Genomic DNA, 24687 nt, shown 5'->3' on the forward strand with positions numbered 1-24687 from the left:
TGGCGACCCGGGTGACCCGGGCCCTGTGGCAGGCTTTGCAGAAATGGGCTTAGCCTCATCGCTGTTGATGTTCCGTTGGGTCTTCTGGAAATTTGGATCTGAGTGCTGGGCAACAGACAGCTCGACAGGCCACCTGGTCCGTTTTGTGCTGATGGGGCCATTGCTGCCTCGTAACGGAGGTCAATCCAGGGATGCTGACAGATGGCCACAAAAACGGACCAGTTCTCGTCCAGTGCTGTTCTTCGCCAATCTTGAAATCGCAGCGAGGTTGGGCTCATATGCGCCATCTGAAATGTGGGATCAAAACTGTCTCAAAACCGTAGAGGCAGAGCTTCACTTGACACGTTCCGGCCGCAAATGGGTGCAGGCAGCAACCCTGGGCTGCTCGATGCAGACGAGAAACATCGAGCTGTCAACCTGACGATCCTTGGCTGGCGGAACACACGTTCGGCCGTCACATGATGAGGCACAAATGCAATGCCCAGCACCGTGAGTGGACGCCTGTGCGTGAATGGAAATCTTCCCTCAACCGCCAATCTTCCCATCACGCGCCTGCATGACGGTACATGGTCGATCTGAGCCTTCCGTGTGGCCGCTTGTCCCGATGCGCCGCACCAGCTGTCCAACATAGCCAGAGCCAGCCCCGACTCACGAGTTGCACATATGTATGTCGCTGCTGAAGAAGGCCAATATTCCAAAAAAAGAAAAAAAAAGAAAAAGAAAAAAAAAGGACTTGTCATATGCAGCAGCAGCAAGCTAAAGACGGGACCGACCGAGTGGGAGTTGGAGGAGTTGCTGCAGCTCCCTCTCTGCCCTGCGTGGTGTTCTGGGGTCTGCTGGTGAGCTAATGCAGGCACAGAACCAGACCCCTGGATAAACTCCGTCCTGTCGGCCGCTCACGTGTGGCAACAGCTTCCTGCAAGGTACCGTATCAGCAACGGAGGCACCCGAGACTCAGGCGGGAGCAAAGTATCCAATACTTTGATCCCATCGTCTCACCAGAAAGGGGGCGAGCGGGGGCCAAAACCTCAAACCACATCATGGGTACCTTGCCAAGAACCCTCCACCTGCCTCAGCTCACCACTTTCTTCTCCGACAAGACCTGGCCACAGGAGTGCCTGCCGATGGGGTCCACAACACGTGTGAGCTTGCCCTGCGCCTTGCCATGGTATGTTTCCTTTGTCTGGGTCGCCTCTGATAAGTTCGGTATCGACAAAGGCGTACCCCTTTGTTGAGGGGGGTGCATGATGACAAGGCTGCCCAAACACCTGGTTCGCATTGCTGATTGGAATGGGGCAAAACGGTCGACATGGCATCGGGCAGCCAAACTGCCGCGTCATCCTGCAGTAAGGTAGGTGACAGTTACCTATCATTCGGCGAAAATGGTAGTAGTGTAGGTAGAAACCCCAAGGCTGATGGTCTTACAACTTCCCATGTCGATTGTACAGCGAGTGAAAAAAAAAATCGTCTTGTATCGTTCATACCTACCCGGGACACCGTGACATGGCATCAGGCTGTGAATCGAGTTGCGGGTTCAAGAACGCGGGGAGGCGAGGTCGGTACGTAATTCGAGCCTCGCACGGCAGCAACTATTTCCAGCAGACTGCACCGTGTCCCCAGAAATAGTGATGGGTGGTGAATAATTGCAGAAAATACGACGGCTGGCGACACAATGTGCTCCCTTGCCCTTGCATCGAGTGTGAGGGACAGGATGTATCTCCGCAGGGTTCACCTCGGTGTGTGCCCGTTCGTGTTTGATTGCAACATCTCATATCCATTACGCTGGATGACAGCGAGCCGAGACCACCACCTCGTCGTGGTCAAAGTGAACAACGAGGCTGGCCTCTGTTTCATAACCTGCGGAGGAGGCCCCCACCTCGGCCCTCGGCGCTCTCGTGGCAGAAACGTGGGCCGGCTGGCGCTGGGGCTCCCAGAACGGGAGGTGAGATTGGCAGCGGTGGAAGGCTTCCAGAAGGTTTCTGCTGCAGGAGATGGCTGGTGGAAGCGGCCGGCACTGCTGGGCCAAGACGGATCGATCAGTTGGGTCGATCCTCAGCTTTCCCTTTCCCAGCAGGCACCATTGGATGGCCCGTTTTCTCCCACGCTGCAACCTGGAATGCTGGGCACAACTACTGTGCTGGAATATATGGGATGCCAAACCGTCCTGCATGCATCGGAGCATAGTTTTTGCGTCCCCGAGTAAGCCACTATGCTGCCGACAGACCTGGCCCGAGACTTTGTTAGTGGTGTCCAACTTTGTCCAACTCTGTCCCACCCATCTCAGACTCCATGATGATGACGCCTCGCTTCATTGCTTTTGTGCTCACCTGATCTGCTGTCTCGGCCAGCCGTGTCCAGGACTCGGAGTGAATCCAATATATATATCAGTTGAGTCTATCCATCCCGCACACGGACAGGCGGACGGGCGTTTCGTGGGTCGAGGTCGTGATACTTGATGGTTCCGACTAATTTGGTTGTGCTCCTCGCCGTCCGTCGTTGCACAGCAGACGAAAGCTACGTGCCCGCTGATATCTGCCCGAGAACAGGTTGGACAAGATATTCAGCTGCCCTCGTCCTTGCTGCTTGTTTGGACGCCTCAAGTTCCCGTGTTCCGGCGGAGAGAAAAATAGGGGACAATAACACGCGCTGAGCACGGGGGAAAAGGCCACCCGCCTCCCGGGCGATGCTGTTGTGCAAGTAAGTAGGGTAGGTAACCTCCGCAACTGCGTGCGTAGAGGATGTGGGTGGTACTTTGATGGTCTAAGACAAAAATCAGATACATCAATTTTGCAAATATTTACCAAGTCTCCATTCTACGCAGTGAAGCATCCGACATGCTGTAACGGCGCGCGCGCTGTCGAGAGAGCACCGGATATGCGACCCAGCTCCTTCTTTTGTGGTCTTGCATGCGATGGGGCGGTGGATTGGGCATCACCGCATCGTTTTGGACGCTTGATCTGTCCCCGGTGTTTCTTCCGGCTCCTCACCTTGGGGCATAGGGCCAGCATCGTGAGCGCATGCCGGCTGTCTTTCTTCTTTAGCTCACCGCTCAATCACCGGCAGTTGGCGTGCTTCATGTGTTGAAACCCTCTTGCGCGCCCATCGCGAGCCGTTGGTGGTGTCTGACGCAAAAATTCAAACTCGAGGCGAGAGGGACATCAGTGAAAAGTATTTCCGCATGGCGAGTCGTTTTGACTACGATGGAAGACAACCCCGTGGCCGGGTAGCACACCGTGAGGAAGGAAACGGAGGCTGTTCCGGTGTTACATTCCCATAGCCCCTCCACCTAGCCCCGCCCCCATCTGTACATACCAACAATACCTGACAGATACAGCACCCAGCGCCGTAAAACTACAGCGGACCGCACCGAAAAATGCTTGTGCTTAGAAACACTCAACGGCCGTGGCGGACGACCAGATGGCATGGCTGCCTTGAGCTCTAAGCCCTGAGCTGAGTCATCAGCCTTTGTAGTAGGTAGGTAAGGTATGTGCTGCATCATATCCGGGGCAGGTATCGGTCTTGCATGCCATCTTCCGATCATTTTGACCTTGGCTCGGATCCGGCCCTGGGGCAGACGGCGTTGAAGAAGCAGCGGAGTGGAGAGATGCACCTAAAGTTCAACCGACTGGGCAGCAACCAGCAGCGGATGCAGCAGCATGCGAGGCCACCTAGACAGCTTGCCTATCATCCACGCGAGGCTCTCCATCAAGACGTTCCCGATAGCACTGGACAGAGGGCCTGCCCCGGACTCATGGCATGCAGGCGACTGGTCTCGACTCGCAGACAAGGTGAGCTGTTCGTGCCATGCACGATGATGACAGCATACCCCGCAACGTTGGGCGTCTTTCCCATCTGGGGCTCTTAGCTGGGGACAGCCACATCGAACTCAGTTCCTGCTGCTTTGCGTCTGTCGGCCGAATGGTGATGGTCGAGGACTCGAGCTACCCGGGCCTACCGATCTGCTTGGTCGATAGGCCAAGAGTGCCATGTACAACGGCAGACGTGGACCCCCAGTTAGCCAACACGATGGGCTGTGAGCAGCTTCGCTATCAGGTGTGGGCCTAATAATAGGAATATATATCTGATGCAGTGCCACGACGACCAGCAGGTGGGAAAAGAGCCTATTATGCGGTGCACAGATGCATGGATGGATCTTCCGGGGAATGTGTCTCGAGTATCACGGTACCTCACTGGTTCCGAGATGGGAGCGCACCCGACTTGTTTTGCGCGCCATGCTTTTCGGCGATCCACCCGTGGACGTCCTCTTAGGTGGTGTAGTGTGGTGTGGTATGGTGTGGTGTGTGGTCTATGAAGCTTTGCTGGCGCTTATCTCGATGCGGGCTTTTTGGAGCAGCGAGTTGGAGATTTGGAGGGTCCAGTCTACTCCGTAGAAGTGCCGTTGGAGAGAGATGGGGGGAGATGTGGGCAAACGAATCGAGGCCTTTTTGGAGACATGTTGTTCCTGTTTGGAGGATGTTGTCTGGGCTGTGAGAGTGTGTTGTGATGACATGACAGACCATGGTCAAAGCAAACGGACGGCGAAATCAAGACACACACAAAAAGTTAAAAAAATAAAAATATGAGAAAAATAAGGCAGGTGTGAATCTGATTGCTCAAAGGGCGCAAAGAAAGCAACTACACAAAAAAAAGTTTTTTCTCTCCGTTTGAAATTGCACGGAGACATTTGCAACGCCTGGAACGGAAGTCGCAGCCCGTTGTTGCCAGCCACTGTTTCTCTCTACCAACTAAAGCTCCCACGCTCCTTCCTATCCTCCCGTCCAACATATGTCATCCATCCCGTCCATCCAGGGCAGGTACAACTCGGTCGGAATCAGCTTTGCAGGCACTGCCTCGGGGTTTCGTACGCAGCGCACCCGACCACACGACGTTCCATGCCTAGGTAGCTACACTAAGGTACTCTCTGCATGGATTTAGAGCGACAACAACCAAGGAGGGGACTAAGTATTGCACATTTGTCCAGAAGTACGGGTGTAGCTCGTGGTTATGGGGCCGACTACAATACGGATTGGGAACGCATGTGGCTTGTGTATCCCCAATCTCACTCGGGCTATCGACACTCGTTTCCCCTTTCATCGCATGTCTATCCTGATGGGGGCAGCTGTGTGGATGTGCACCCGCCTGCAAATGCAGCTGCACCTCCTGCTGGTCTGGTTCCTGGATTGCAGCGCTGTCCCAGCTTGTCGTTTGCCCGTTGCTTGTGCGGATCTGTACCCTACCTAGGTAGATCCGGGCCGAGAATATTACAAAAACTGACAAGTTGCGACTACAAACAAAACGATGATGTCTTGTCATCGTCGCTGTGGTCGGCGTCGGGAGAGATGGCTCGACGCTATGTTCTGATGGTCACCTTGGTGCCCACAGTGTCGCACACTCACAGGATGCCGTTTTCCCAGCTGCCAGCGGTACATGGTACGTGTGTCCTCACGCTGAGCTCTCACGCTCTCGAGCTGCTGTGGGCCCAAACCACGATACCCCTGGCCTCAAAGAAATCCGCCGAGCCTGTCCGCTGGGATTCTGAGATGGTACATCCCGGTCCCAAAAAGGGGGACAACGGTGTCAGTTCTGGAACGGTGACTCTCCACGCACGTTGCTTTGGGTCGAAACGGAGCTGCCCAGGGGTAGCAGGGGTAGCAGGGGTAGCAGGGGTAGCAGGGATGGGTACATTGGCTACAAGGTCACTCGGTACCTTTGGGGTGTCAGGGAGGGAGGTGTGCAATTCAACGCCAACGCCAGGCCTGGGGGGAGCAAGGGCAGGGCACCCAGGGAAAAATAGGCTGCTCTCATCATTCCCTTGTGTCCCAGCGATCCCATCCTCATTATAAGACCAAAGGGCCCCCCTTCCCCATTCCGAACATTTTCTTGGATTCCCATCATCACACACCTCACCCTCTTCCTTCTGGCACAGGCTCCTTGTTGTTCCTGCCCCTGGCTCCGGTCTCTTTGTTACCATTTCATCACCGACAGCCTCGACTTAATAATACAACTTCACATCCTTCGACTGGCCGACTTGAGAACCAAGTAATTCGAGGAACCACAGAGAAAGAACCCGACGAGCTTGCCTCTGGACTGTCACATACTGCGCCTCGCTCGGAAAACCAACCGCGACAGCCGACAGCACCATACATAAACCGCCATCAGCATCCCCTGACCTGACTGGACAACACTCCCTTGCATCATCATCGCTTCAACCGCTTCACCAGTCCTTCGCCCGTCGAGGACTTCTACACTGTGAGTCACTTGCCTCTTTTCAGGAAATTAAATTTTCCCATGGGTTGCGACGCTTGGCCGTGCAACGCCATTTCCCTTGGTCTATATATATCGCCTGCGGTGCGGCACAGAAGAAAGGAAATGTGCTAACATGGCGCCATGTCAGCTTCAAGTCCATTTTCGCTTCACACACATTCGCAATGATTGTCAGAGAGTCAGAACCCCACGCCAACTTCGGCCGCGGTGCCTATGACACCACCGGAGTGCCAAAGCCGCCTCCTCCCAAGCCCCGGTAAAGACCTCTCATATCGACCGGGAGATCAGCTGCAACCAATCGATTTTCCATGCAGATGCAGAGGCGACACCCATCTCTCGAATCACCACCCACATCCATTCCATTTCGATCCATCCTGAGGAGGAGCGACATTTTTATCCCACGATATCGACTTTAATCGCGTCTGTACCACAACTTTTACCACCTTTCCCACCCCTTACTCTTTACCTAATCGGCGGTCTCGCATTCCTCTACGTCACTTTTTAATTACCATTTCTTACACATGATACATTTATCGGCTCGGTGCCACTTGCTTCCCAGCAGCAAGTAAGGGAAGAGAAAAACGGGAGGCTTCATTCCGGATCTTTTTGTTTCTTGTCGGCTGCGCGGCGTTCAGATATATAGATGGATCGGCTTATTGATTTTTACGGGCGGTTTCCTTACTCTCCACTCATAATCGACACCGATCCGCCCTAATATGCCATCACGGGCACATCAACGGTTCTGCGGTCGCATTTCTGGAGAGTTTGTTTTCCCTTTTTCCCTTTGTCCCTTTTTTTCTTTTCCTGAGGAGTCACGGTATGGGAAATCGGGATAAAGCAGGCACAAGAGGTGCTTGCGGCAAGAGTTTAAAAGGGTCAAGGATTTTTTGGCTGGTTTTTGGGATGGGAATAAGGAACGGCCGGAAAAAAACTGATTCGCATATAGACTCTTTGCATTTGTTTTTTTTTATCTGTATTTTTTTCTTTTCTTTCGACGTCTTTGTCTTCCTCACGGGGACAAGCGTCTACACTCGACGACACACATTTCCTTTTACCCTGTTATCACTACCTGTACACAAGCGGAGGAGTTTTACTTTTTTTCAACTTCGGCCACGAAGGGTTCTGGGCTGGGTCCGGTTCGCAAAGATACCCCCCATGGTTTTTTTCCTTTTTATTTACTTTAGACATGTATATTACACGATGGCTTCACAGTCAGCCCAGCTCTGTCCGACTGGGCACCAGGATCTGAGAAAATAATACGGATTCAACCTCTTACTTTTTGGCTCCTATCATGGCAATGTGAAACAAGCAGGCGGGAGGTAGCTGAGAAGAAGCATCGCGTGGCGGTAGTCGTCATGATTGAGCAACCACAACAGCACCTCCGAGGAAACAGGAGAGTCATTTCCACTCATTCCCCCTTTGGCTGTGTTACCTGCTCAACCGGGCAATCAACACGTCGATGACAACAACCTCCATCACCCAGATCGCACCCCCACTCCTCCTCAAGCCAGCTACTCAGCCCTACACAGCTTTTCTCACACCGAACGACGCGGAATTCTGAAACGTCCCCCCCTCCCCCACTGGGCCGCCGGGAGTCCCGCGGGGTGCCCGCGGGGTGTGATGTGGGCTGGCGGGATTACTCGGGTGTACTGCGTATATGTAGTATTAAATCCGGAATCGAACCTCGTCGACATTCTGACTGATGAGAGAGATTATATCCTCAGGCACACTCCGTCCTGTGTAAATGAGGCAATGCAGGTTCTTTGTGCATCGCATGGGGAGTCATACCGAGCAGGTAGGTAAGGTAGGTATGAATAGAACCACTACACAAACTCTGTAAACCAATGAACAAACTAACCCGTCCGTTCCCCACCTCTCCGAGAACCGAGAGCGGTCCCGGCCCAACCACCGCGCACACCCGACCCGACTGCTCGGACTCACCGTTGAACATCACTCTCGCAACTGCCGACGTCATAATATGTGTTCCCTCGCTCAGGTACCAACGGTCTTCTTGTTTGTGCTGCTGCATGAATACAAAGCCAGTAGTCTAAAAATGTTTCGGGCCGGGCAACAGGATTGGATCGGTCGTAAATGGCCCGAAACGAACTTTTGGGTGTTTTTTGGGGCGCGGGGGGGGTGAAGGACGGTTTCTTACTGTGCTGCTTGCTGCTGCTGACCGGTGACAAAGTCCGAAGCTTCCGAATGGACCATAGTCTCTGTATGTAGGTAAGTAAGTTTCGTCCCAGCAGGGTGGCTCGGTAGGTGCATCAGGAATGCGTAAGGTTTAGTGTAGCCAAGGCAAGGCAAGGCAAGGCAAGGCAAGGTACGTTACATCTGCATGTAATGTATGTCCCATCACCCATTTTTATTTGGCTTGTTTCTCATGCATGGTGACCAACAAACTGTAGTGTGTACATTTACCGTAGCTTAAAAGGGAACTTTACTGTGTGATGGATGGACACACACATACACACACATACCGTACAGATGATGACAAAAAGCATCTAGTGTGTGTGATTGTACGGCAAAGCAAACCCCCAGATTAAGTGTAATGGTGGGCAGTAGAATGTTCTATGGAGGATGAGAAATGCAAGCCCACTGCCGGTGGGGAGAAAGAAGAGTGGGTTGTGCTACACTTGGTGGGAACATACTATGGGAATATGTATTGACGGCACAGCACAGTCAGAAAGACAGGTATTGGGTTGCTTTCTAGTGGATGGTGGGTTACACACCAGGCAGGCTTCTACCGCTGCCCCCTTCGGCCACGGGACCATAAAAATCCCAAACCACGTTTCCCATGTTGCTGTGTCGGTTGGGGACTTTGTCTATGGGTGGTTGTAGTGCAGAAGCAGAGTTGGTGTTCCAAAAGTGGATGATATCAATGGGCACAAGCATACAATAATAAGGGGTAGGTGAGAAATGAAGATGACGGCATATGTCTGTCGAGTTTCTCATGTTCTCTCTTGCAGGCTGACCCTGCGTCTTGCGTGGAGTCCATATCCGCAGCTGTTGGAGATGGATCAGAGAAGGTTGTGAATTGCAGGGGTGAAAACGTACAACGTCCAGTTTCGGACCCGGGACTGCGGACCTGGGACGGCCTCGTGCAGTCTCCTTTGCTGCACGATGCACCGGGAAAGGCCGCCGGGGGTGGGGTGCTCCAAGATGCTGGGTTTTAGAGAGAGAGAACTGCCCCCCACTTGCCTCTCTCTTTCATGGACACAGCCAGCTCATGCAAAGATATGAAAGCCAATCACTGATAGCATGCCGTCTGGAAAATGCTCGCTTGTGGTTGACGTCTTTGGCTTGAGACTTTGGTTTGTTGGAATTTGTGGCGTCTGGGGGTTGCTTTTGATGCTGAGTGAGCCACTTGAGGGAAACATTTGGGTGGGGTTGTCCAATTTGTGGCTTGCAATTCGAGGGATGATCCACTTCTGGCAGCCCGTGGACACTGGCATGCTCCCGGCAAGTTCTCCCACCAATCTCCTGGAATGACCCACTCGTGACAACCCTTCATATATTCAATTTGAACAGGCACGTGTATGCTGTCATCCAATGAGTTGGGAATCTCTGTCCGCAGATGAGTCGGTTGTATATTTAAAACTCTCGGTTCTTTTTCCTTCACTGCGGCACCGCCACAACACGGCTCCGAGCTAGCGCCGGATCGTATTGTTACACTACGTCTTCCAACATCGCCTATGCGCTGGTGGTCGACTACGCCGCCATGTGCGCAGCAGTCGATGGTCCCTTTCGTAAGACGCAAGTCACCCAACTGAGAATGATGACCACCATCATGAACAGGTCGCACCGGGTATTCCCTTTTAGATCCCGCCCACCGTTCACTCTAGCGTTTTGCCTTTTGGCTCACCGACAAGCTACCGTCCGTTGCGGCGGTTCATCCCATCTCCTATCATCATCATGATCATCGTCATCACCACCAACCGCCAACATCCCGTCGTTTCCGTCTGACATACAGGAGAAGTGCGTGGGGGTTGTCTGCTCACTCGTCTCGACGGTTGCCTGCTCCACCACGCCCAAACACCGCATTCACTGATATGAGATACACACGACTATCTGGCTGGAAAGTTTCACCGCATTGAGCCAAGTTGCTAATGGCACGTTGGTGGGGTGAGCTGTGATTGTGTATCATTTGATCTGTAACCTCACTTTCTTCTTTGTTTCCTCGTCCTTCTCTTCGATTCCCTTTCGTTGGACAAGACAGACTCTCGGCCCGTGTTTTCATTTGCACTAATGCCCATCAATGGGGCATCCGGAGCGACAGTCCATCGCCGGGCCTAGGAACGGTGATGCCGCCGACTGGTTGCCATGGGCCGACGGGTCGTCCATTCGCGCCCCCGGCCCAGACCGCGGAGGGATTCCCGGTAGGATGGCTCGTGATGGGTCGCTCTCGCTTGGGGCGTCGAGCCCGCAGGCGGCGCTCTGAGACAGGAGATGGTCCCCACTTGACAATCGCCAATCCTAGGACGGCGTCGCTTCTTGACGGTGATCGGTCCAACGAGCCTTTCCTCTCGAGGCTTGGTTCCTGATTAGGCGTCAGCCATTCTCAAATCCCCAACTGGGATTCCCCTTGAAGTGGCACATTGGTATTGGGGTCCATTCCTTCTGGAAACTGTGGACACACACAGAAGCCTTCCCAGTCAGCGCCATCGCTTCCCATTTGCCGGTGCTTGGTGTCTGGGCATTACATTCGTCTGCAGCAGCATCACTTTGGTCCCGACCCCTTGGGTCTTCTGTTGCTGTGTGATGGTCGAGCCTTGTGGCTTGAAGCTGAACTTTTCCCATCACTGTCATTGCTTTGACAAGGTGACAAGCAAGCTCAACCAACCTGATATGTCTCATCGGTTTTGAAAACTCTTTCGCAGCTGGATGCTGCTTTTGGAAAACAGGAGACCTCATGCCATCCAACTTTGATATGTCACCTGGCCCCCTGACGCAAATGCAAAAAAGGCTGACGTTTTCTTATTTCGAGACTTGGCGGCAGCGAATGACACAGAGGCAACCAAAGACACGGGAAGTTTGAAAAAGCAAATTCCAACTAAAGCCTCCCGCCACCAAAAAAACAGCTTTGGATTTTTGGTCTTGACCCATGAACAAAAGGCAAATAGTGACGCAGGGGAGTTAAATGAGGCACTTGCCCTCAAAGTCACTCTTTTCTCCCTCGAAACGGAGCCCATTCCCAGCACAATTACGGGAACCACCCGCCGTTTTGGAAGACATCACCCTCCCCCAAGACAGTCCCCTTGAACGGCGTTAATCATCGCTAGTCCCACGTGCTTGACGCCGCCATACGCCACCGGTAGTCTGAGAGGTGTTTCCCGGGGGCACGAAGAGACCAACCGGATCTCGCCCGTCCACTTTCCCACTTGCCCACGTTTTTTAGTGCAAGCGGCGGCTCTGGTCGGTCTTGGATTGGGAGCCGTCTCAAGCTGGCGTTGTGTCTCGGAGTCCCTTGATCCTATCTTGGTTTTAAGTAGTAAGCACCTTATCAGAGCTCCGGATGGGGGTGGGTATGTTGAGACATCGAGATTAACTAGCTCTGAAAACTCTGAAAGGGAAAGGATGGGTTTCTCAACAACGGAGAAACACGAATCGGACCTAGGTTGGGATCTATCACGATCTCCGGTCAACTTTCTCGGTGGGATCTTCGATTGTCTTCTTTCCCGGGGGCTCGAGATGTCAAAACGGTGCGGTGAAACCCGGATGGGGAATAGACAAGGAGAGAGTCAAGGGGCCTAACGATGATAGTGGCCTTCGAGAAGTTCTAGCTCTGTCCCGAGTGGATGGTAGCTGGAATCATTTGAGGCAGCTAGAATTAGGGCGAGGAGCGACAACAAGTGTGGCATGGAGGGTGTGAGTGCCATTAAGGGGTGTAGGTAGCACACATAGAAGAACAACGCACACCACACCACAGAAGGATCAGGTGTGGGTGGGATCGGGCATCAGTTTCGGCAGTGGCGGGGAATAGACAGGGACAAGATTGTCTTATGACAAGGAGGTTCAGCTGTCTGAGGCAATACGATACGAACGGAGCTCAGTTTAGTGAGGTCTCATCAGCTCAACATTCTCTTCACGAGAACTTGTGTCTGTGCAGAAGTATTGTGTACAAGATCACAGTGTGCATTTCGTTCGGCAAGTTATCGGGGGCTTGAGCAGTTTGACAGTGAAAACAGAAGTCAGAAATGAGCAGGCATGTCATGTCTGACCTGTAGAGACTAGGGATGAACATGAAGGTTCTGACTATAGTAGACCAAACCTACCTATGTACCACTGGTTGGCGCCTCTAGGCCATCTTCAAGCCTCTTGGGGAATCTTTCAAGGCCTATCGTTCATATTTTAAGGTCCCTGTCTCAAGCAGCACTGCAGCGGCCTACTATCTTGTCCTCGACGTTAGAGGGTGTGAACGATAACAGAAACTGACTTATTAAGCAGAATATTTAAGTCCAAATCCACAGATCTCAGTTCGGATTGGTACCTTGCCGAGAGTTCTATACATATGTTTGAGAACAGCACATAACTAGCAAAATACCTATCTATGGGCAGTTCATCCTCTCACCCAACCTAGAACTCAGATTTTGAGATACCTTAGAATAACAGGGACAAGCTGAGTTTCGAGTCATTGAGGAGGCAATATCAACCAGCCTCATCCCAACTTACACCATCCTCCACACACTCCACACTACCACAAACCCTACTCATAAACCCACGGAATGTCACCACAACCATCAAATAATGGGTGTAGCCTTGCCCGGCTAGCTCAATCGGTAGAGCGTGAGACTCTTATGTACAGATTACTCCGAGATCTCAAGGTTGTGGGTTCGACCCCCACGTCGGGCTCAACTCCCGTCGACAACGATTCGATATCATTTTTGTGGTATGCTTCAAAATTGTTTTATAGATGGCAGAGTCCTTGGTTGGGAGCAATACTCGCCTCCTCATGGGTGCAGTCAATAACCAAGTTCTTTTTGCTTCGTTGACGAGTATTGATCTGATTCTGATTTGCCTGGCCATTCGGACGATGATATGATAGTGATATGAGCACTGCTGTCCAGAGAGCAAATTGGTAACTTGTCATCGAAGAGCCATTTTCGGCCAGAAGCTCCTACACCACTCGTCCACATGAACCGTCATGCGGTCGGAATCATACACAGACAACCCTAAAACTGACCGCCCCCTCTGCCTCGATAACCACCACCGCCACCCCTTCCACCTCCTCTATACCCACCACCGCCTCCACCTCCTCTTCCCCTATACCCACCACCACCTCCTCCCCGCCCTCTATACCCCCCTCCACCACCACCACCACCACCACCACCACCCCTAAACCCCCCACCAAACTCACCCTCATCAGGCCCCTTCACCCTCCTCCCCTCCCTCTCCTCCTCACTCGCATCCCAATAATTCTCCACCCCCAACAGCTCACAAAACCTTGCCATCTGCGGATTAGTATACTCCCTAGGCTGAACCTCCCGTCCCCGTTCCCAACCCCCCTCCATCACCGGCGCCGTCACCTCAAAATCCTCCGGAACCTCCATCTTCCCCTTCTTCACCAAATTCTCCTCCACCCACTCCTCATTCTCCCTGATCAAACCAAGGTAGTACTCCTCCCCTTTGTCCTCCGGGACCGGGGCACCGCGGATGCCAAAAGTGGATTTGATCGGCGGGTGGAAGGCCCGGAGGATGGAGAGCCATTCCTTGTCGTAGGCTAGCTTCACTGGGCGGGTGATGGTGGTGGGGGAGGGGATCTCCATTAGTTGGAGGAAGGCTCGGCCGGGGAGGCACTTGTCTAGAGCCAGGAAGCGGGTTGTGGTGTTGGTTATTGTTTGGGGGACGGGTTGGCCGGGGGTGGTTTGGATTTGGGTGGTAGGTTTGGAAAAGGTGGATGGGAGCAGGGAGCGGAGGGCGTCGGTTTGTTGCTCTTCAGATTGGGGCTTGGATGAGGTGGTGGTAATAGGGGCTGAGCTGGTGGATGGACCAGCAGGGGTTTCTTCCTCGTCGAGGTCAAGGTCGATTTCATCGGGGTTCTGTGCGGGAGCGGCTGGAGTTTCTTCCTCTTCGAGGTCGAGGTCGATCTCATCCGGGTTATGCGCAGGGACAGCTGGCGGGACCGTGGCTGATTCCGGAAGTGTTGCTGATGCAGATGGTTGAGGCTCTGCGGTAGGAGGAATGAACTTTTTAATGGCAGAATACTTGCAATGCAAGTGAGCAGAGAACCAGTACGGTGGCCGGAGGCGGTTCAGGACATAATCCGCAGCCGGGTTTCCCAACGACCCATTGTGTGACTCCCTCTGAAAATCGGGCTTCATCTTCCAGAGCCGGTTGGTGTCACCATGCTTCTCGATCCCTCGCGGCCAGTCGTGGCTGATGCCAATATCCACCTGTGTTCGCACCTGCAGCAGTTTTCGAACGTCGATCTCGCGAACATGATAGAAAGACTTGGTATCGCTCTGGTTGAAGGGGAGACGCTCATGATGGGGTTTGCGATAGTCGTGGCCCTTCCAGATGCCACTCATGCCAGCGATTCGAATGGGTCCCAGTCGAAGAATGTTGGCGGCGCCCATATAGTAGATATTTGGGGCGACCCAGCCGCCATAATGCAGCTCTGCCAGATGAGATGCTGCTTCGTGGTTGCCAGCAACAAAGATGGTTAGATAGGGGGCCTTTCTTTTCCCACTGTAATAGTCAGGGAAGTCGCCCAGTTCGCGATACTTGGCCGGGATGGACATGACCGTCAGGTCATCGGCGTTGCGGACGGCCTGAAAGTCACCGCCGATGATAAGGATATCGACGCCATCCCAGTTGCGCTCTTTACATGAGGCCGCGATGGTAGAGTAGATTGCGTTGAGGGTGCCATGACCCTAGGCTTGTTAGCTGAGAGCTCTCGAGTTTCTTGGCATCGAAAAAGCAGAGAACTTACACAGCCTTCAATGGCCACGCGAAGCGACTTGTCGCTCATCTTGCTTTTCTTCTGTTTGGATTTACACTTTGAAGACTTGAGACGAATCTGCAATCGAGTGACACCAAATGGAAATAACGACTGCCTTGGCGCCCAATGTGCAGCGGGAAGAGCAAGTTGACGGTTCATTGGTGTTGGGGAATGAATGAATGAATGAACAACCACAGTACCTGCTGAATTTTTGGTGGAGCGTCTACGTTGCTCTAATGGCGGTCGAGCGCCTCTCTGAACAGACCCATATCTCTCTCTACCTCGCTAGCACCAATACCTTCAAGGGATTCATTTTTGGTAAACTCCTGCACCAAAATGCATCTTCCAAATGTCCCGAATAGGATAAATCCCGACCAAATGTCTTTACGAGGTTTCGTGTCACTCGCACTCAATTCCTGTTCCTGTCTTTGCGCCACCCTACATCACCCGCCAGTCGACACCGGCTTAACCCGGAGCTGAAAGCGGTCCCGAGAGGTAGAGTTATCATGGCTATATATTAGGTAAAACAAAGGTAGCTAGTTGTTTCTCGCTCTCCCAATCTCATCATTTGAAGCTTTGATAGCTAATCGTTTACATCAACACAGCAGCATTGTCAAGACCAAACATGTTCGATACCTTCACCTATCGCTTCCTCCACTTCCGTCGCCCAACCCTAATCCCCTCTTCCCTCCCTTCTCTACCCCAGGGCATTGAGCGCTTCTTCGTTGACACGCCGGGGGGACAGATCGAAGTCCTCCACGGTAAACCTTCCAAACAGGCTCGCCATGGAGACACCCCGCTATTCTTCGTCCACGGTGGGATGGGCGGCGCCTGGGTCTGGCTAGAGTACCTCTCCTTCTTTGCCTCGCGCGGCATTCCCTGCTATGCTGTCTCTATGCGCGGCCATGGCAGCAGCTGGCACCCTTCCTACCTCCGAATGGTCTACTTCACCACAAAACGCATGCTGGCCGACGATGTGGTGGCAGCCATCAAGTGGGTGCAGAAGCGGCATGACGGAAGGGAGGTGGTGTATATAGGCCACTCGAGCGGGGGCGGGCTGGGACAGTACATCCTCTCAGCACCAGAGTTTGACCATGTCAAAGTAAAAGGACTAGTACTCGCGGGAGCTGTACCCGGGTTTGGTTCGTAAGTTATTTCCACCTTGTTATCATGCATGTCTTCCGTTATATACTAACAGCAGTACCAGCCTGGGAGTCTACATCAACTGGTGGCGTCTTGATCCCTGGTTCAGCTTCCGGATGATCTTCCATGGGTGGCACCCAAATTCGCCGCTCTCCCACCCTGTTCTGACACGCAGAGTCTTCTTCGGCGAGCAGCTTCCGGGTTCTTATCTGATGAAGTTCCAACAACGAGCCAGCAGGTATGAGAGCTTCCTGTGGCCTTTGGGTATGATGAGTCGGTTCGTCAAACCCGAGAATCTGCTGCCTCGAATCACAAGCTGGGGGGCAAATAAAGGACAGGGAATCATGGTACTGGGCGGTGAGATTGATAAGATCATGACGATTTCGGTCATGGAGAAGCTTGCAAACACCTACCGGGAGAGCTATACCGGCCTCGTTGCCCAGAAGAAGATCGAGGGAGACGATAAAGACGGCGTCAAGAAGCTCCTTGGAGATGGGGGAAGGGACACTGTTGGTCAAGGGGTAAGATGCTGCTATGTACCCGGGGCCGCGCATCACCTCCAGAATGATGTTACTTGGGAGATTGGAGCTCAAAAGCTGCTGGCCTTTTGTGAGCAGCTGTAATGGTGTTCACATGGTTTTTATAAAGAGCAAGGTCACCTCTCCTTATTTGTTCAGGTGGCGTTGGACTGATACCACGGGGTTATTCTCATCAAATGTATTGTGTATTAAGGTGTATCAAGTAATTTGGAACGAAATGTCTCCTCGCTTTACAAAGCTCAGCCCGGTGAAAAGCCAAAGCCAAGCAGATCGTTGAGGATATGTCGCTCTTCCATCGAATTTAGACGTATGACCCATGAGTGAAAAAGGGTAAGACGATATGCTAAGATGGGTGTAGCCTCTGAATGGCCACAAGACGCAATAGAACGCTGGAAAGGAGATGATAAAAAGCAAGATGCCTTGCTTGTTTTCTGACTGGTGCTTCTCATGGTTGTATGTCCTGTTGTACCAGTTACTGGGGTGGAGGGCACCTTGTTGCAAATGCGCCAAAATCATAACCTCAACGCCGTGCTCAATGCAGTTCCGTCCCTGAATGCAGATCCGTGAAAAGCCGGTCACCCTCAAGAGATATCTCTCATCTGGGGCTTGGAATCCAATCCAAGGAAGTCGGCAGCCATCAGGAGCTCGAGGCAGATGTCCACAGGAATGTCCATATCTGGGACATCGGTCTGGTTGCGGTTCGCATAATGGTAGTGGAAGTACTCGACAACCTTTTCCAGAACAGGACCTCTTTGTTTGAGAGTTAGCACATCCCCTTCTTTCGGGAAAAGAAGGAGACTTGTGTGTCCAGGCGGTGTGTGCGGTGTGTGGTAGCGTAGTGAACAATCAGATCAAGTGTAGAGTAGCCTCATGCAGTCCAGGATGGCTCCCGCAACGGCGAAAGTATCCTGGTCCGTCGTTGATATAATAAAGCATGCAGTATCATCATGTGATATGGCCATGACTTGTGGAAACAGGGAAGAGAGAAGGAAAGCTTACCGAATCTCGCCAAACTCACAGCGACCAGTTTGCGCCTCTCTGAAAGGCCCTCTCAGCATGGCTCCTATGGTTTCACTAACCAGAGCAGCCTCCCGCAGGACAACAAACTCGAAGCCATCGTATGAGATGAGCGTGATGTACTTGCTGTCGGACATTGTGTATGCCAAGCCAGTTAGCAGTAGGCTGCTGCGTGAAGGGAGGAGGTTGGAGAGCCGCAGCAGCGGCAGCGACGGTTCAAGAAAGAGATTTCTCGGTGGCACCGGACCCGACAAGAAAGAGGCGGCGCTGATAAAGGGTAGTGTATTATTATGTGTCGTAGCCAGGTGACACGGACCCGGGAAATATGGAAATAGGGAAAACAAAGAAATAGAGGTGGCTGGTTTCTGACGGTGGTGAAGAGAGAATTTTCAAAGAGGAGGTGCAGAAAGAAAATGACTGCAATGTGGTTTGCTGGCGCCAAGCCGACGATAACCCGAGAACAGGCACTGTCCACCAGCCACGTTCACAACCAAGGCAGCTGAAAACCCCACTGGTCGGACGGTCTCGGCAGCTTGCAACCTGGCACCACTGTTGGTGGTGGTCCAGTAGATGTGCTGCGCTGTAATCATAGGGCTGGGGTGTGATGGGATGCCGTGCTGTGCCAGACAGCCCAAGAAAAGCGGGAGAAAATCATGAGACAGTGAGGAGTTTTCTCCAGATTCATCTTTTCCCATCCCGTCCTCTTTTTCCCCTCTTACACACCTCACCCACAGCGCTGCCGCCACAACTGCAAGTCATCATCAGCATCCAACTTTCAGGTTGAAGAAGAAGCCTGTTTTTAGTGGTCCGTCACCGACAAGGCGCTGACCAGCATCTCCAGTGGGCCCCTTCAACCAATCTTGGCCCCGCGTTTGTGTCATTACCCGACCGCAAGGAACCGTTGCCCCGCCGACTGTTTACATCGACCTCTCCAAGCTGCACCTGCAGCTTGTTTCCCAGTTCCTGCAGCGACTGTCCAGCTTGCTTGTTGCTTGCTGACACCCTGCACTCACTGATCCCATCCCTCTCCGAGTTGTCCCTGTTTTTCCCCCTCACCATCACCATCACCATCGCGAAGAGCATCGTCAGACGAAGTTTTACACCAGAGACGACCCCAATAACCAATTCTTTTACGAGCGCGGTATTTCCAGAGCAGCAGGAGTAGCAGCAGCAGCTAGGTACAGCTACAGACAGCTTACGGGCGGGGTGGGGAACAAATTAATTTCGTCCTATAATACCTTGATACCTAGGTATTTTACCGACTCCTTGAATTGAGCGGATACCTCTTGTTGGCCTGTTTCCGCCGCTAGTCGTCTCCCATCCCAACTCAACCCCCCCCAAAACACAGTGCAACAGACGCAAACAAATGGCGTCGTCGTACCAACACCGCAACTCACACTACGCCCACGAGCGACATGACAGTAGCGCCTCGCGCCGACCAACATCCGAGAGACGAGACACGCGTGGCACCAGATCGAGTGACGGGACAGTGAGCACCTTCAACAGCATCTCGACATCATCGGGCAGAGAATCAGCAGCGACCGCAATGACAAACGAAGGCCCCGCCTACTCCAAGAAAATTGTTGTCGTTGGCGATGGTGGTTGCGGCAAGACTTGTCTGTTGATTAGTTACAGCCAGGGGTATTTTCCAGAGGTAATTTCGCCCCACGGGTGTCCTGCAGACCAGGCGCGCGCCGAATGCTAACACGAGAACAAAACAAAAGAAATATGTCCCGACCGTCTTTGAGAACTACATCACCTACCCAACCCATCCCCCGACTGGTAAGACGGTAGAGCTCGCTCTGTGGGATACGGCCGGGCAGGAAGAATACGACCGCCTTCGGCCCCTGTCATATCCAGAAACCGATCTCATTTTTGTCTGCTTCGCCATCGACTGCCCAAATTCGCTAGAAAATGTCATGGACAAGGTCAGTCTTTTCTTTTCTTTTTGGTTTGCAGTCTCGCCTTTTTTAGTGCCCAATTGACACTTTACGAAATAGTGGTATCCAGAGGTCCTTCACTTTTGCCCTTACACCCCACTCATCCTTGTTGGTCTCAAGTCGGATCTCCGCTACAAAAAGACATGCATCGACATGCTGAAAACCCAAGGCCTGATCCCCGTCACTACCCAGCAAGGAGAGGCGGTTGCCGCCAAGATGGGCGCCCAGTACATGGAATGCAGCTCAAAAGAAATGACGGGCGTGGAGGAGATCTTTGAGAGGGCGATCCTTACCGTGGTGGCCAACGACAGGAAAACGCTCGAAGCCGAGGCCGTCAACGGAGGAGGCAGCGTCGGGGACTCGTCTAGTGGAAAGAAGAGGGGGAGGAGTGGGACTGTGAGCGGTCAAAATATCCCGGGAGTCGGGCTGGCGAAGAAGAGGAAGAGCAAATGTTTGATTATGTGATCGAACAAAATTTCAGGAGACAGAAGAGATGGGGCGTGGAGAGGGTTAATGATGACCTGACTAACTGCATGATCTGATGCGAACAACGACTTTTTGCGTTGAGGGTTGGTTTTCTTTTTCTCTTTTTTTTTCTGTCTATTTTTCATTACTTCACCACCACCACCTTTTTCTTTTACTGTTGTGTTCATCCTTTTCTGTTCTTTTTTTTCTCTCATACAACTGACTCTGGCTAGCGCTGGCTGGTTGTCAGACATGGCATGGCAGGCAAAATAACGAGCAGGTGAACTGTCTATTTTTCTTGTGTGGCTGCTTGTTTTGTTATTTGAGATGGTTTGTTGGGGGTGGTGGAAGGTGAAGAGGGAGTTGGGACAGAGGGCAGGGCAAAGGGACGACTTGGTGATGACGGTGCATGGGAGAGACGGACGGCTGGGATAAGGAAGGGTAGGAAGGCAACAAGGATCAGGTGCCAGAGGCTACGGATAAAGCAAGGAAATTATCTGATGGTATATTCAAGTTTTGCGGTCGACTGTTGTGTGCGTGTTGTTGGATTGATCGGAGTATTTTGAAAGAGAGAAACCTCACCTACCCTCCTCAAAGCGTCCCCCCTTTCTCTTCTTTTAGTTTTTGATTAGAAGAGGTTGATTACAAAGATGGAGTGTGAGCTTTTCTTTTAGATACCCCGAAGGAGAGAAACGAGAGATGGATATTTGGGAATGTATAGCACAGGCATGGATTAGGGGGGGCAGAAGTAGAGGAGAGAAGAATCGATGTTTTTATGTGTTCACACCTTTGCCCTGACCCTGGTGTGCGTCGTCCATGGCTGGTATGTATTTTGCGAATAAAAAGGGGGTATCATTTAGAATGCCAATAACTCCGTCAAAACGCCAAGGCCTTTTCCCTACTGCCTGCCCATATTCGACTCATACCCTACTTTGCTCTTCCTCATATCTCGAATCCCCCTCATGTTCCACCCCCTCCATCTCATCACCTCCCTCTTCCTCTGCTTCGTCGTGCCCTTCGTCGTGCCCTTCTTGCCCATCGCCCTCCTCCTCCTCCTCCTTGGCCATCACATTCTCAAACGTGCTCCATAACGCTTCCACAGAGCTGAATTCATTTCCCACGGCGATGACGGCCTCGAGCGAGCGGTTCAGCTTGTTGATGTTGGCTAGGATGTGCTCGAAGCTCTGTTATCACAACAGTTAGGTTAGTTGCACTAAAATATTCATATTAGAGAACCAGAGAGAGAGAACGAACCATGGCAATCTCTGATATGAGCTCCTCCCTCTGAAACTCAAAATATGTCTTTTCCCTTGTTCCCCCTTCTCCTGCTGCCGCTGTTGGTCCAGAGACAGAGTGGGAGCGTTGCCGTTGGGACATTTTGGGCTGGGCTTTTGCTTGGCTTGTAGGTGCTTGTTAAAGCTCGAGAGGTGGTCGCAGTGGGTGGTTCACAGTGAGGGGCAGCAAGGTCGTTTAATCGAAACAGCACTGAAATGTGACAGATAGCTTGGATAAAAGCAGCGAGGGTGTGTGTGACGTGACGGACGCGAATCGGGCTGCGGGGTTGATTGCGAGACAGTTGAGGCGACGCAACCCTAACCCTAAGATGGGGTGATGGGAGTGGTTGCTGGGGTGATTGAGCCGTTGTTGAACCCCCTTTTTTGTCAAAGGTGACACTTAACGGCCACAAAGCGTTGGCTGTTGCAAGAGAACAGATAGTATATCGCTGCTATTTTTACCAATGGTACCGGATGCATACCTTTAACTAGCTCCCAGAGCAACGTTTAACAAAACCCGGGTCAATGCCCCCTTCGCTGTTTGTTTCCACAGACCACCTAGTTCCTCACCCTTCATTGATCCATGTCTAACAACACCCCTCTTCGTACCTCTCTTCAGTTTATTTGAGCCCATCGTCGTCCCCTGCTTGCAACCCGTCGTCCCCCACTTGCAATCCGTCGTCCCCTACTTGCAAACCGTTATTTCCTGCTTGAAACCTGTTATCCCCTGCTTGCAACCTGTTATCCCCTGTTTGCAACCTTGGTACCCTCCTTAATACCCTTGATGCCCTCTGTTCCCTTCTTGATACCCATAGCTCCCTTCTTGATACCCATAGTTCCCTTCTTCGGACCAATCCACCCTCAGGTTAGCCTGCTGTCACCAAAATGACGGGCAATTGTTCGCATATCGTGTCTTACCCCCTTGGCCAGGAATCCCATATGATGCTCCCATACATCCCGTCTCAAATATCCCACTCACGTGATTTGGCGCCGCCCTCTTTTTGGGATTTCCTACTCCCGCCGGGTCTGCCCCATCAACAGGCTGGGCAGACTTAGGCAGGGCAGTGGGGGGTTTGGCGTTCGGAATGGGCATCATGGGCCGAAGCTCACTGCTGAAATATTCCAGAACACCCATTGCCGCAAGGTAAATGTGACGTTTATGAACACGGTGCCCGCAGTCGCGGAGCAAGTCTTTCCATCTCTGGTCTCGGCCTGGCTTATGCGGGCCATCTCCAACGAACACTCTCCAGACGTGTGCGCTTGTCTTCATGATGAGAACCCCCCAAAAAAACAATTTTCTTTTCGAGCACCTTGATTTCGAAATCGTTGGGTCCAGAAGGGCTGAGATCCGGCCGGTACATACCTACCGAGTTCCCAGGTTCCACTGTCAAAACTTTGCGAGTGTTTATCAAGGAGTCGTCGCCGAGTTGCCGCAACCTCCACATTTCCCTTGCAAGTGTTAGCGTTTGAGCGAACAGCTCTTCGTCCTGGTATGACTCGTAGGCCTTTTCCAACTTGAGAAGCACGACCAGAAAGTACTCGAGGTTGTCGGTCTGCGGGCTCGCCATCCAACCGCAGTGTTTAAGGATTACATAGTTGTTGGTCTCCACCATGTTTTGGTGCATATAGAACAAAACCTGGGCGTCTCGGTAGTCAAATCGACCGACCTCAGGTGTTACCGGTAGAAGAGACTATCGAACAAATCGGGTGAGTGAATGTCAGTGGCGTTTGGGCCTTTCGGTAACGAGATTATTCGGGGGTAGATCTAGGATTCAACACAGGAAGGACATTTCCGTTACCTGAAGCTCAAGACAGGCCAAGTTCCAGCATTTTTCCCGTGTCATACCGGTTGAGAACTGCCTCCATTCCGACAGCGTGGCAAACGCGGGAATCCCGTGCACTTCGTTTGCGCTCATGGTGATGATGTGTATGTAATATAGCTGCTAAGAAAATTGACTTGGCGCCGTGTGCAATTCTGGAGGAACGAATGACTGCAAAATAGCAATATCGACAAATGATTTTTTTTTTTTTAGGGGAACACTGACTACTTGGGTGACAACATTGCACCTTCTCAGAGCGATTTTGAGTTGCTTGACACAGCTGGAAGCTTCGAACATATGTCCTCCACACAGCCGCTTCCGTCACAAGATGTTTGTTCATGGTGAGTATCCACGCCAGCCAGAGTGGTGGCGCAACTCTCTGGGCAAGAGCTTCGATACGTGTGGTCGTGGCGGGATAGTTTGGTCGCGATTGAAGTTAAACAACTTGGCAGTATCTAGCCAGGGGGAAAGGGCGCACTGGCACCGGTACAAGAATTGTTTATGGGATTGTTTGAGGAGTTGTTTTTGTGCAGGTATCTAGGTCGTGTTCTTGAGAAACCGAACTCTCTAAATCGTTTACATACCCATTTTTGGAGGTAATATCTCCATCAACCAAGCACCAAGCCCGCATGGCTCAGTGGTAGAGCGCATCACTAGTAATGATGAGGTCGTCAGTTCGATTCTGGCTGTGGGCAACCAACGTTTTCTTTTGTGCTCACACTTGTTGTGTGAGCAACTCACCATTGCGCTGTCACCAGTTTCTTTTTGGCTTTCTTCCAGCCTTGCCTTGTCGATGTGCTGGCGAGGGCGGATCACCATTGTGTGGCTTGCAATATCAAGCCTCGTTACCACCTCGGTGGCAGGCAACTCGGCAAAATGAAGACGTTGGCAATGATGACAACTGGAAATGGCTACCCTAAAACACGTCAGTGGTTAGCCAAAACTCTCTTGGAAGCTAGGGAGTTCGACTCAAGATATATCATAGCATTTGGACAATCTACCTATGTCGACCTGGTCCCGTACAGGGTGGAGGTGCCTCGACGAGCAATCGAGGCGGCAGGCGGCAAGAGCAGCACCCATGCTCTGTTAGTTGAAATTTTAGACAGTTGTTGCTACTTCCACATTTTACGACGTAGAGGCGTTTCAGGCAATGCAGTTTCGCGGTGCTTCCAGCTTTCGATTCCTCCACCAGCAGGCGTTGCCATCCCACGAAGCTTCTTGTATATGTATGATATGTCTCGGGTCAGAGGCACGGGAAAGTTGGCCTGTGAGCAGACCGGGCTG

The 24687-nt window shown here is 52.2% G+C and overlaps 7 protein-coding genes and 2 non-coding genes across 9 annotated transcripts; 5 read left to right on the plus strand and 4 right to left on the minus strand.

The window, feature by feature from the left end:
* Nucleotides 1-3523: 3523 nt before the first annotated feature.
* QC761_0088510 (uncharacterized protein) lies at nucleotides 3524-3865 on the plus strand (the record flags this gene model as incomplete). The annotated part of the gene is made up of 1 exon (XM_062872942.1): nucleotides 3524-3865. The coding sequence occupies one exon, from the start codon at nucleotides 3524-3526 to the stop codon at nucleotides 3863-3865; it is 342 nt and encodes a 113-aa protein (XP_062729080.1).
* A 9160-nt stretch (nucleotides 3866-13025) lies between these two features.
* QC761_0088520 lies at nucleotides 13026-13116 on the plus strand. The gene has a single exon. It is a non-coding gene; the product is annotated as a tRNA-Lys (tRNA).
* A 320-nt stretch (nucleotides 13117-13436) lies between these two features.
* DBR1 (lariat debranching enzyme) lies at nucleotides 13437-15438 on the minus strand (the record flags this gene model as incomplete). The annotated part of the gene is made up of 2 exons (XM_062880851.1): nucleotides 15197-15438; nucleotides 13437-15137 (listed from the first exon to the last, which is right to left on the minus strand). Exons 1-2 carry the CDS (start codon nucleotides 15362-15364, stop codon nucleotides 13437-13439), a joined length of 1869 nt encoding a protein of 622 aa, XP_062729081.1. The 5' UTR covers nucleotides 15365-15438.
* A 10-nt stretch (nucleotides 15439-15448) lies between these two features.
* QC761_604030 (uncharacterized protein) lies at nucleotides 15449-17444 on the plus strand. The gene is made up of 2 exons (XM_062880852.1): nucleotides 15449-16351; nucleotides 16413-17444. Exons 1-2 carry the CDS (start codon nucleotides 15831-15833, stop codon nucleotides 16969-16971), a joined length of 1080 nt encoding a protein of 359 aa, XP_062729082.1. The 5' UTR covers nucleotides 15449-15830; the 3' UTR covers nucleotides 16972-17444.
* ELC1 (elongin C) lies at nucleotides 17004-19547 on the minus strand. Its single transcript, XM_062880853.1, has 2 exons — nucleotides 17887-19547; nucleotides 17004-17637 (listed from the first exon to the last, which is right to left on the minus strand). The coding sequence occupies exons 1-2, from the start codon at nucleotides 18039-18041 to the stop codon at nucleotides 17469-17471; spliced, it is 324 nt and encodes a 107-aa protein (XP_062729083.1). The 5' UTR covers nucleotides 18042-19547; the 3' UTR covers nucleotides 17004-17468.
* Nucleotides 18551-21069, plus strand: rho4. Its single transcript, XM_062880854.1, has 3 exons — nucleotides 18551-19558; nucleotides 19629-19832; nucleotides 19905-21069. The coding sequence occupies exons 1-3, from the start codon at nucleotides 19271-19273 to the stop codon at nucleotides 20307-20309; spliced, it is 897 nt and encodes a 298-aa protein (XP_062729084.1). The 5' UTR covers nucleotides 18551-19270; the 3' UTR covers nucleotides 20310-21069.
* DAD1 (Dolichyl-diphosphooligosaccharide-protein glycosyltransferase subunit dad1) lies at nucleotides 20594-21908 on the minus strand. The gene is made up of 2 exons (XM_062880855.1): nucleotides 21564-21908; nucleotides 20594-21493 (listed from the first exon to the last, which is right to left on the minus strand). The coding sequence occupies exons 1-2, from the start codon at nucleotides 21684-21686 to the stop codon at nucleotides 21230-21232; spliced, it is 387 nt and encodes a 128-aa protein (XP_062729085.1). The 5' UTR covers nucleotides 21687-21908; the 3' UTR covers nucleotides 20594-21229.
* An 892-nt stretch (nucleotides 21909-22800) lies between these two features.
* Nucleotides 22801-23499, minus strand: QC761_604065 (uncharacterized protein; the record flags this gene model as incomplete). Its single annotated transcript, XM_062880856.1, has 2 exons — nucleotides 22801-23274; nucleotides 23383-23499. 2 exons carry the CDS (start codon nucleotides 23497-23499, stop codon nucleotides 22801-22803), a joined length of 591 nt encoding a protein of 196 aa, XP_062729086.1.
* Nucleotides 23500-24026: 527 nt separating this feature from the next.
* QC761_0088590 lies at nucleotides 24027-24098 on the plus strand. Its single transcript has one exon. It is a non-coding gene; the product is annotated as a tRNA-Thr (tRNA).
* Nucleotides 24099-24687: the final 589 nt, after the last annotated feature.

This window comes from Podospora bellae-mahoneyi, chromosome 6 (assembly GCF_035222275.1).
Source record: "Podospora bellae-mahoneyi strain CBS 112042 chromosome 6, whole genome shotgun sequence".
Classification (NCBI taxonomy): domain Eukaryota; kingdom Fungi; phylum Ascomycota; class Sordariomycetes; order Sordariales; family Podosporaceae; genus Podospora; species Podospora bellae-mahoneyi.

Excerpts from the sequence above, each read along its gene's own strand:
- QC761_604030 (XM_062880852.1), top strand. The coding sequence starts at position 15,831 with ATGTTCGATACCTTCACCTATCGCTTCCTCCACTTCCGTCGCCCAACC. Across the intron at positions 16,352-16,412 it reads GCTGTACCCGGGTTTGGTTC|CCTGGGAGTCTACATCAACT; the intron begins GTAAGTTATTTC and ends CAGCAGTACCAG.
- ELC1 (XM_062880853.1), bottom strand. The coding sequence starts at position 18,041 with ATGTCCGACAGCAAGTACATCACGCTCATCTCATACGATGGCTTCGAG. Across the intron at positions 17,638-17,886 it reads TGTGAGTTTGGCGAGATTCG|AGGTCCTGTTCTGGAAAAGG; the intron begins GTAAGCTTTCCT and ends TCTCAAACAAAG.
- rho4 (XM_062880854.1), top strand. The coding sequence starts at position 19,271 with ATGGCGTCGTCGTACCAACACCGCAACTCACACTACGCCCACGAGCGA. Across the intron at positions 19,559-19,628 it reads GCCAGGGGTATTTTCCAGAG|AAATATGTCCCGACCGTCTT; the intron begins GTAATTTCGCCC and ends ACAAAACAAAAG. Across the intron at positions 19,833-19,904 it reads TAGAAAATGTCATGGACAAG|TGGTATCCAGAGGTCCTTCA; the intron begins GTCAGTCTTTTC and ends TTTACGAAATAG.
- DAD1 (XM_062880855.1), bottom strand. The coding sequence starts at position 21,686 with ATGTCCCAACGGCAACGCTCCCACTCTGTCTCTGGACCAACAGCGGCA. Across the intron at positions 21,494-21,563 it reads TCATATCAGAGATTGCCATG|AGCTTCGAGCACATCCTAGC; the intron begins GTTCGTTCTCTC and ends TTGTGATAACAG.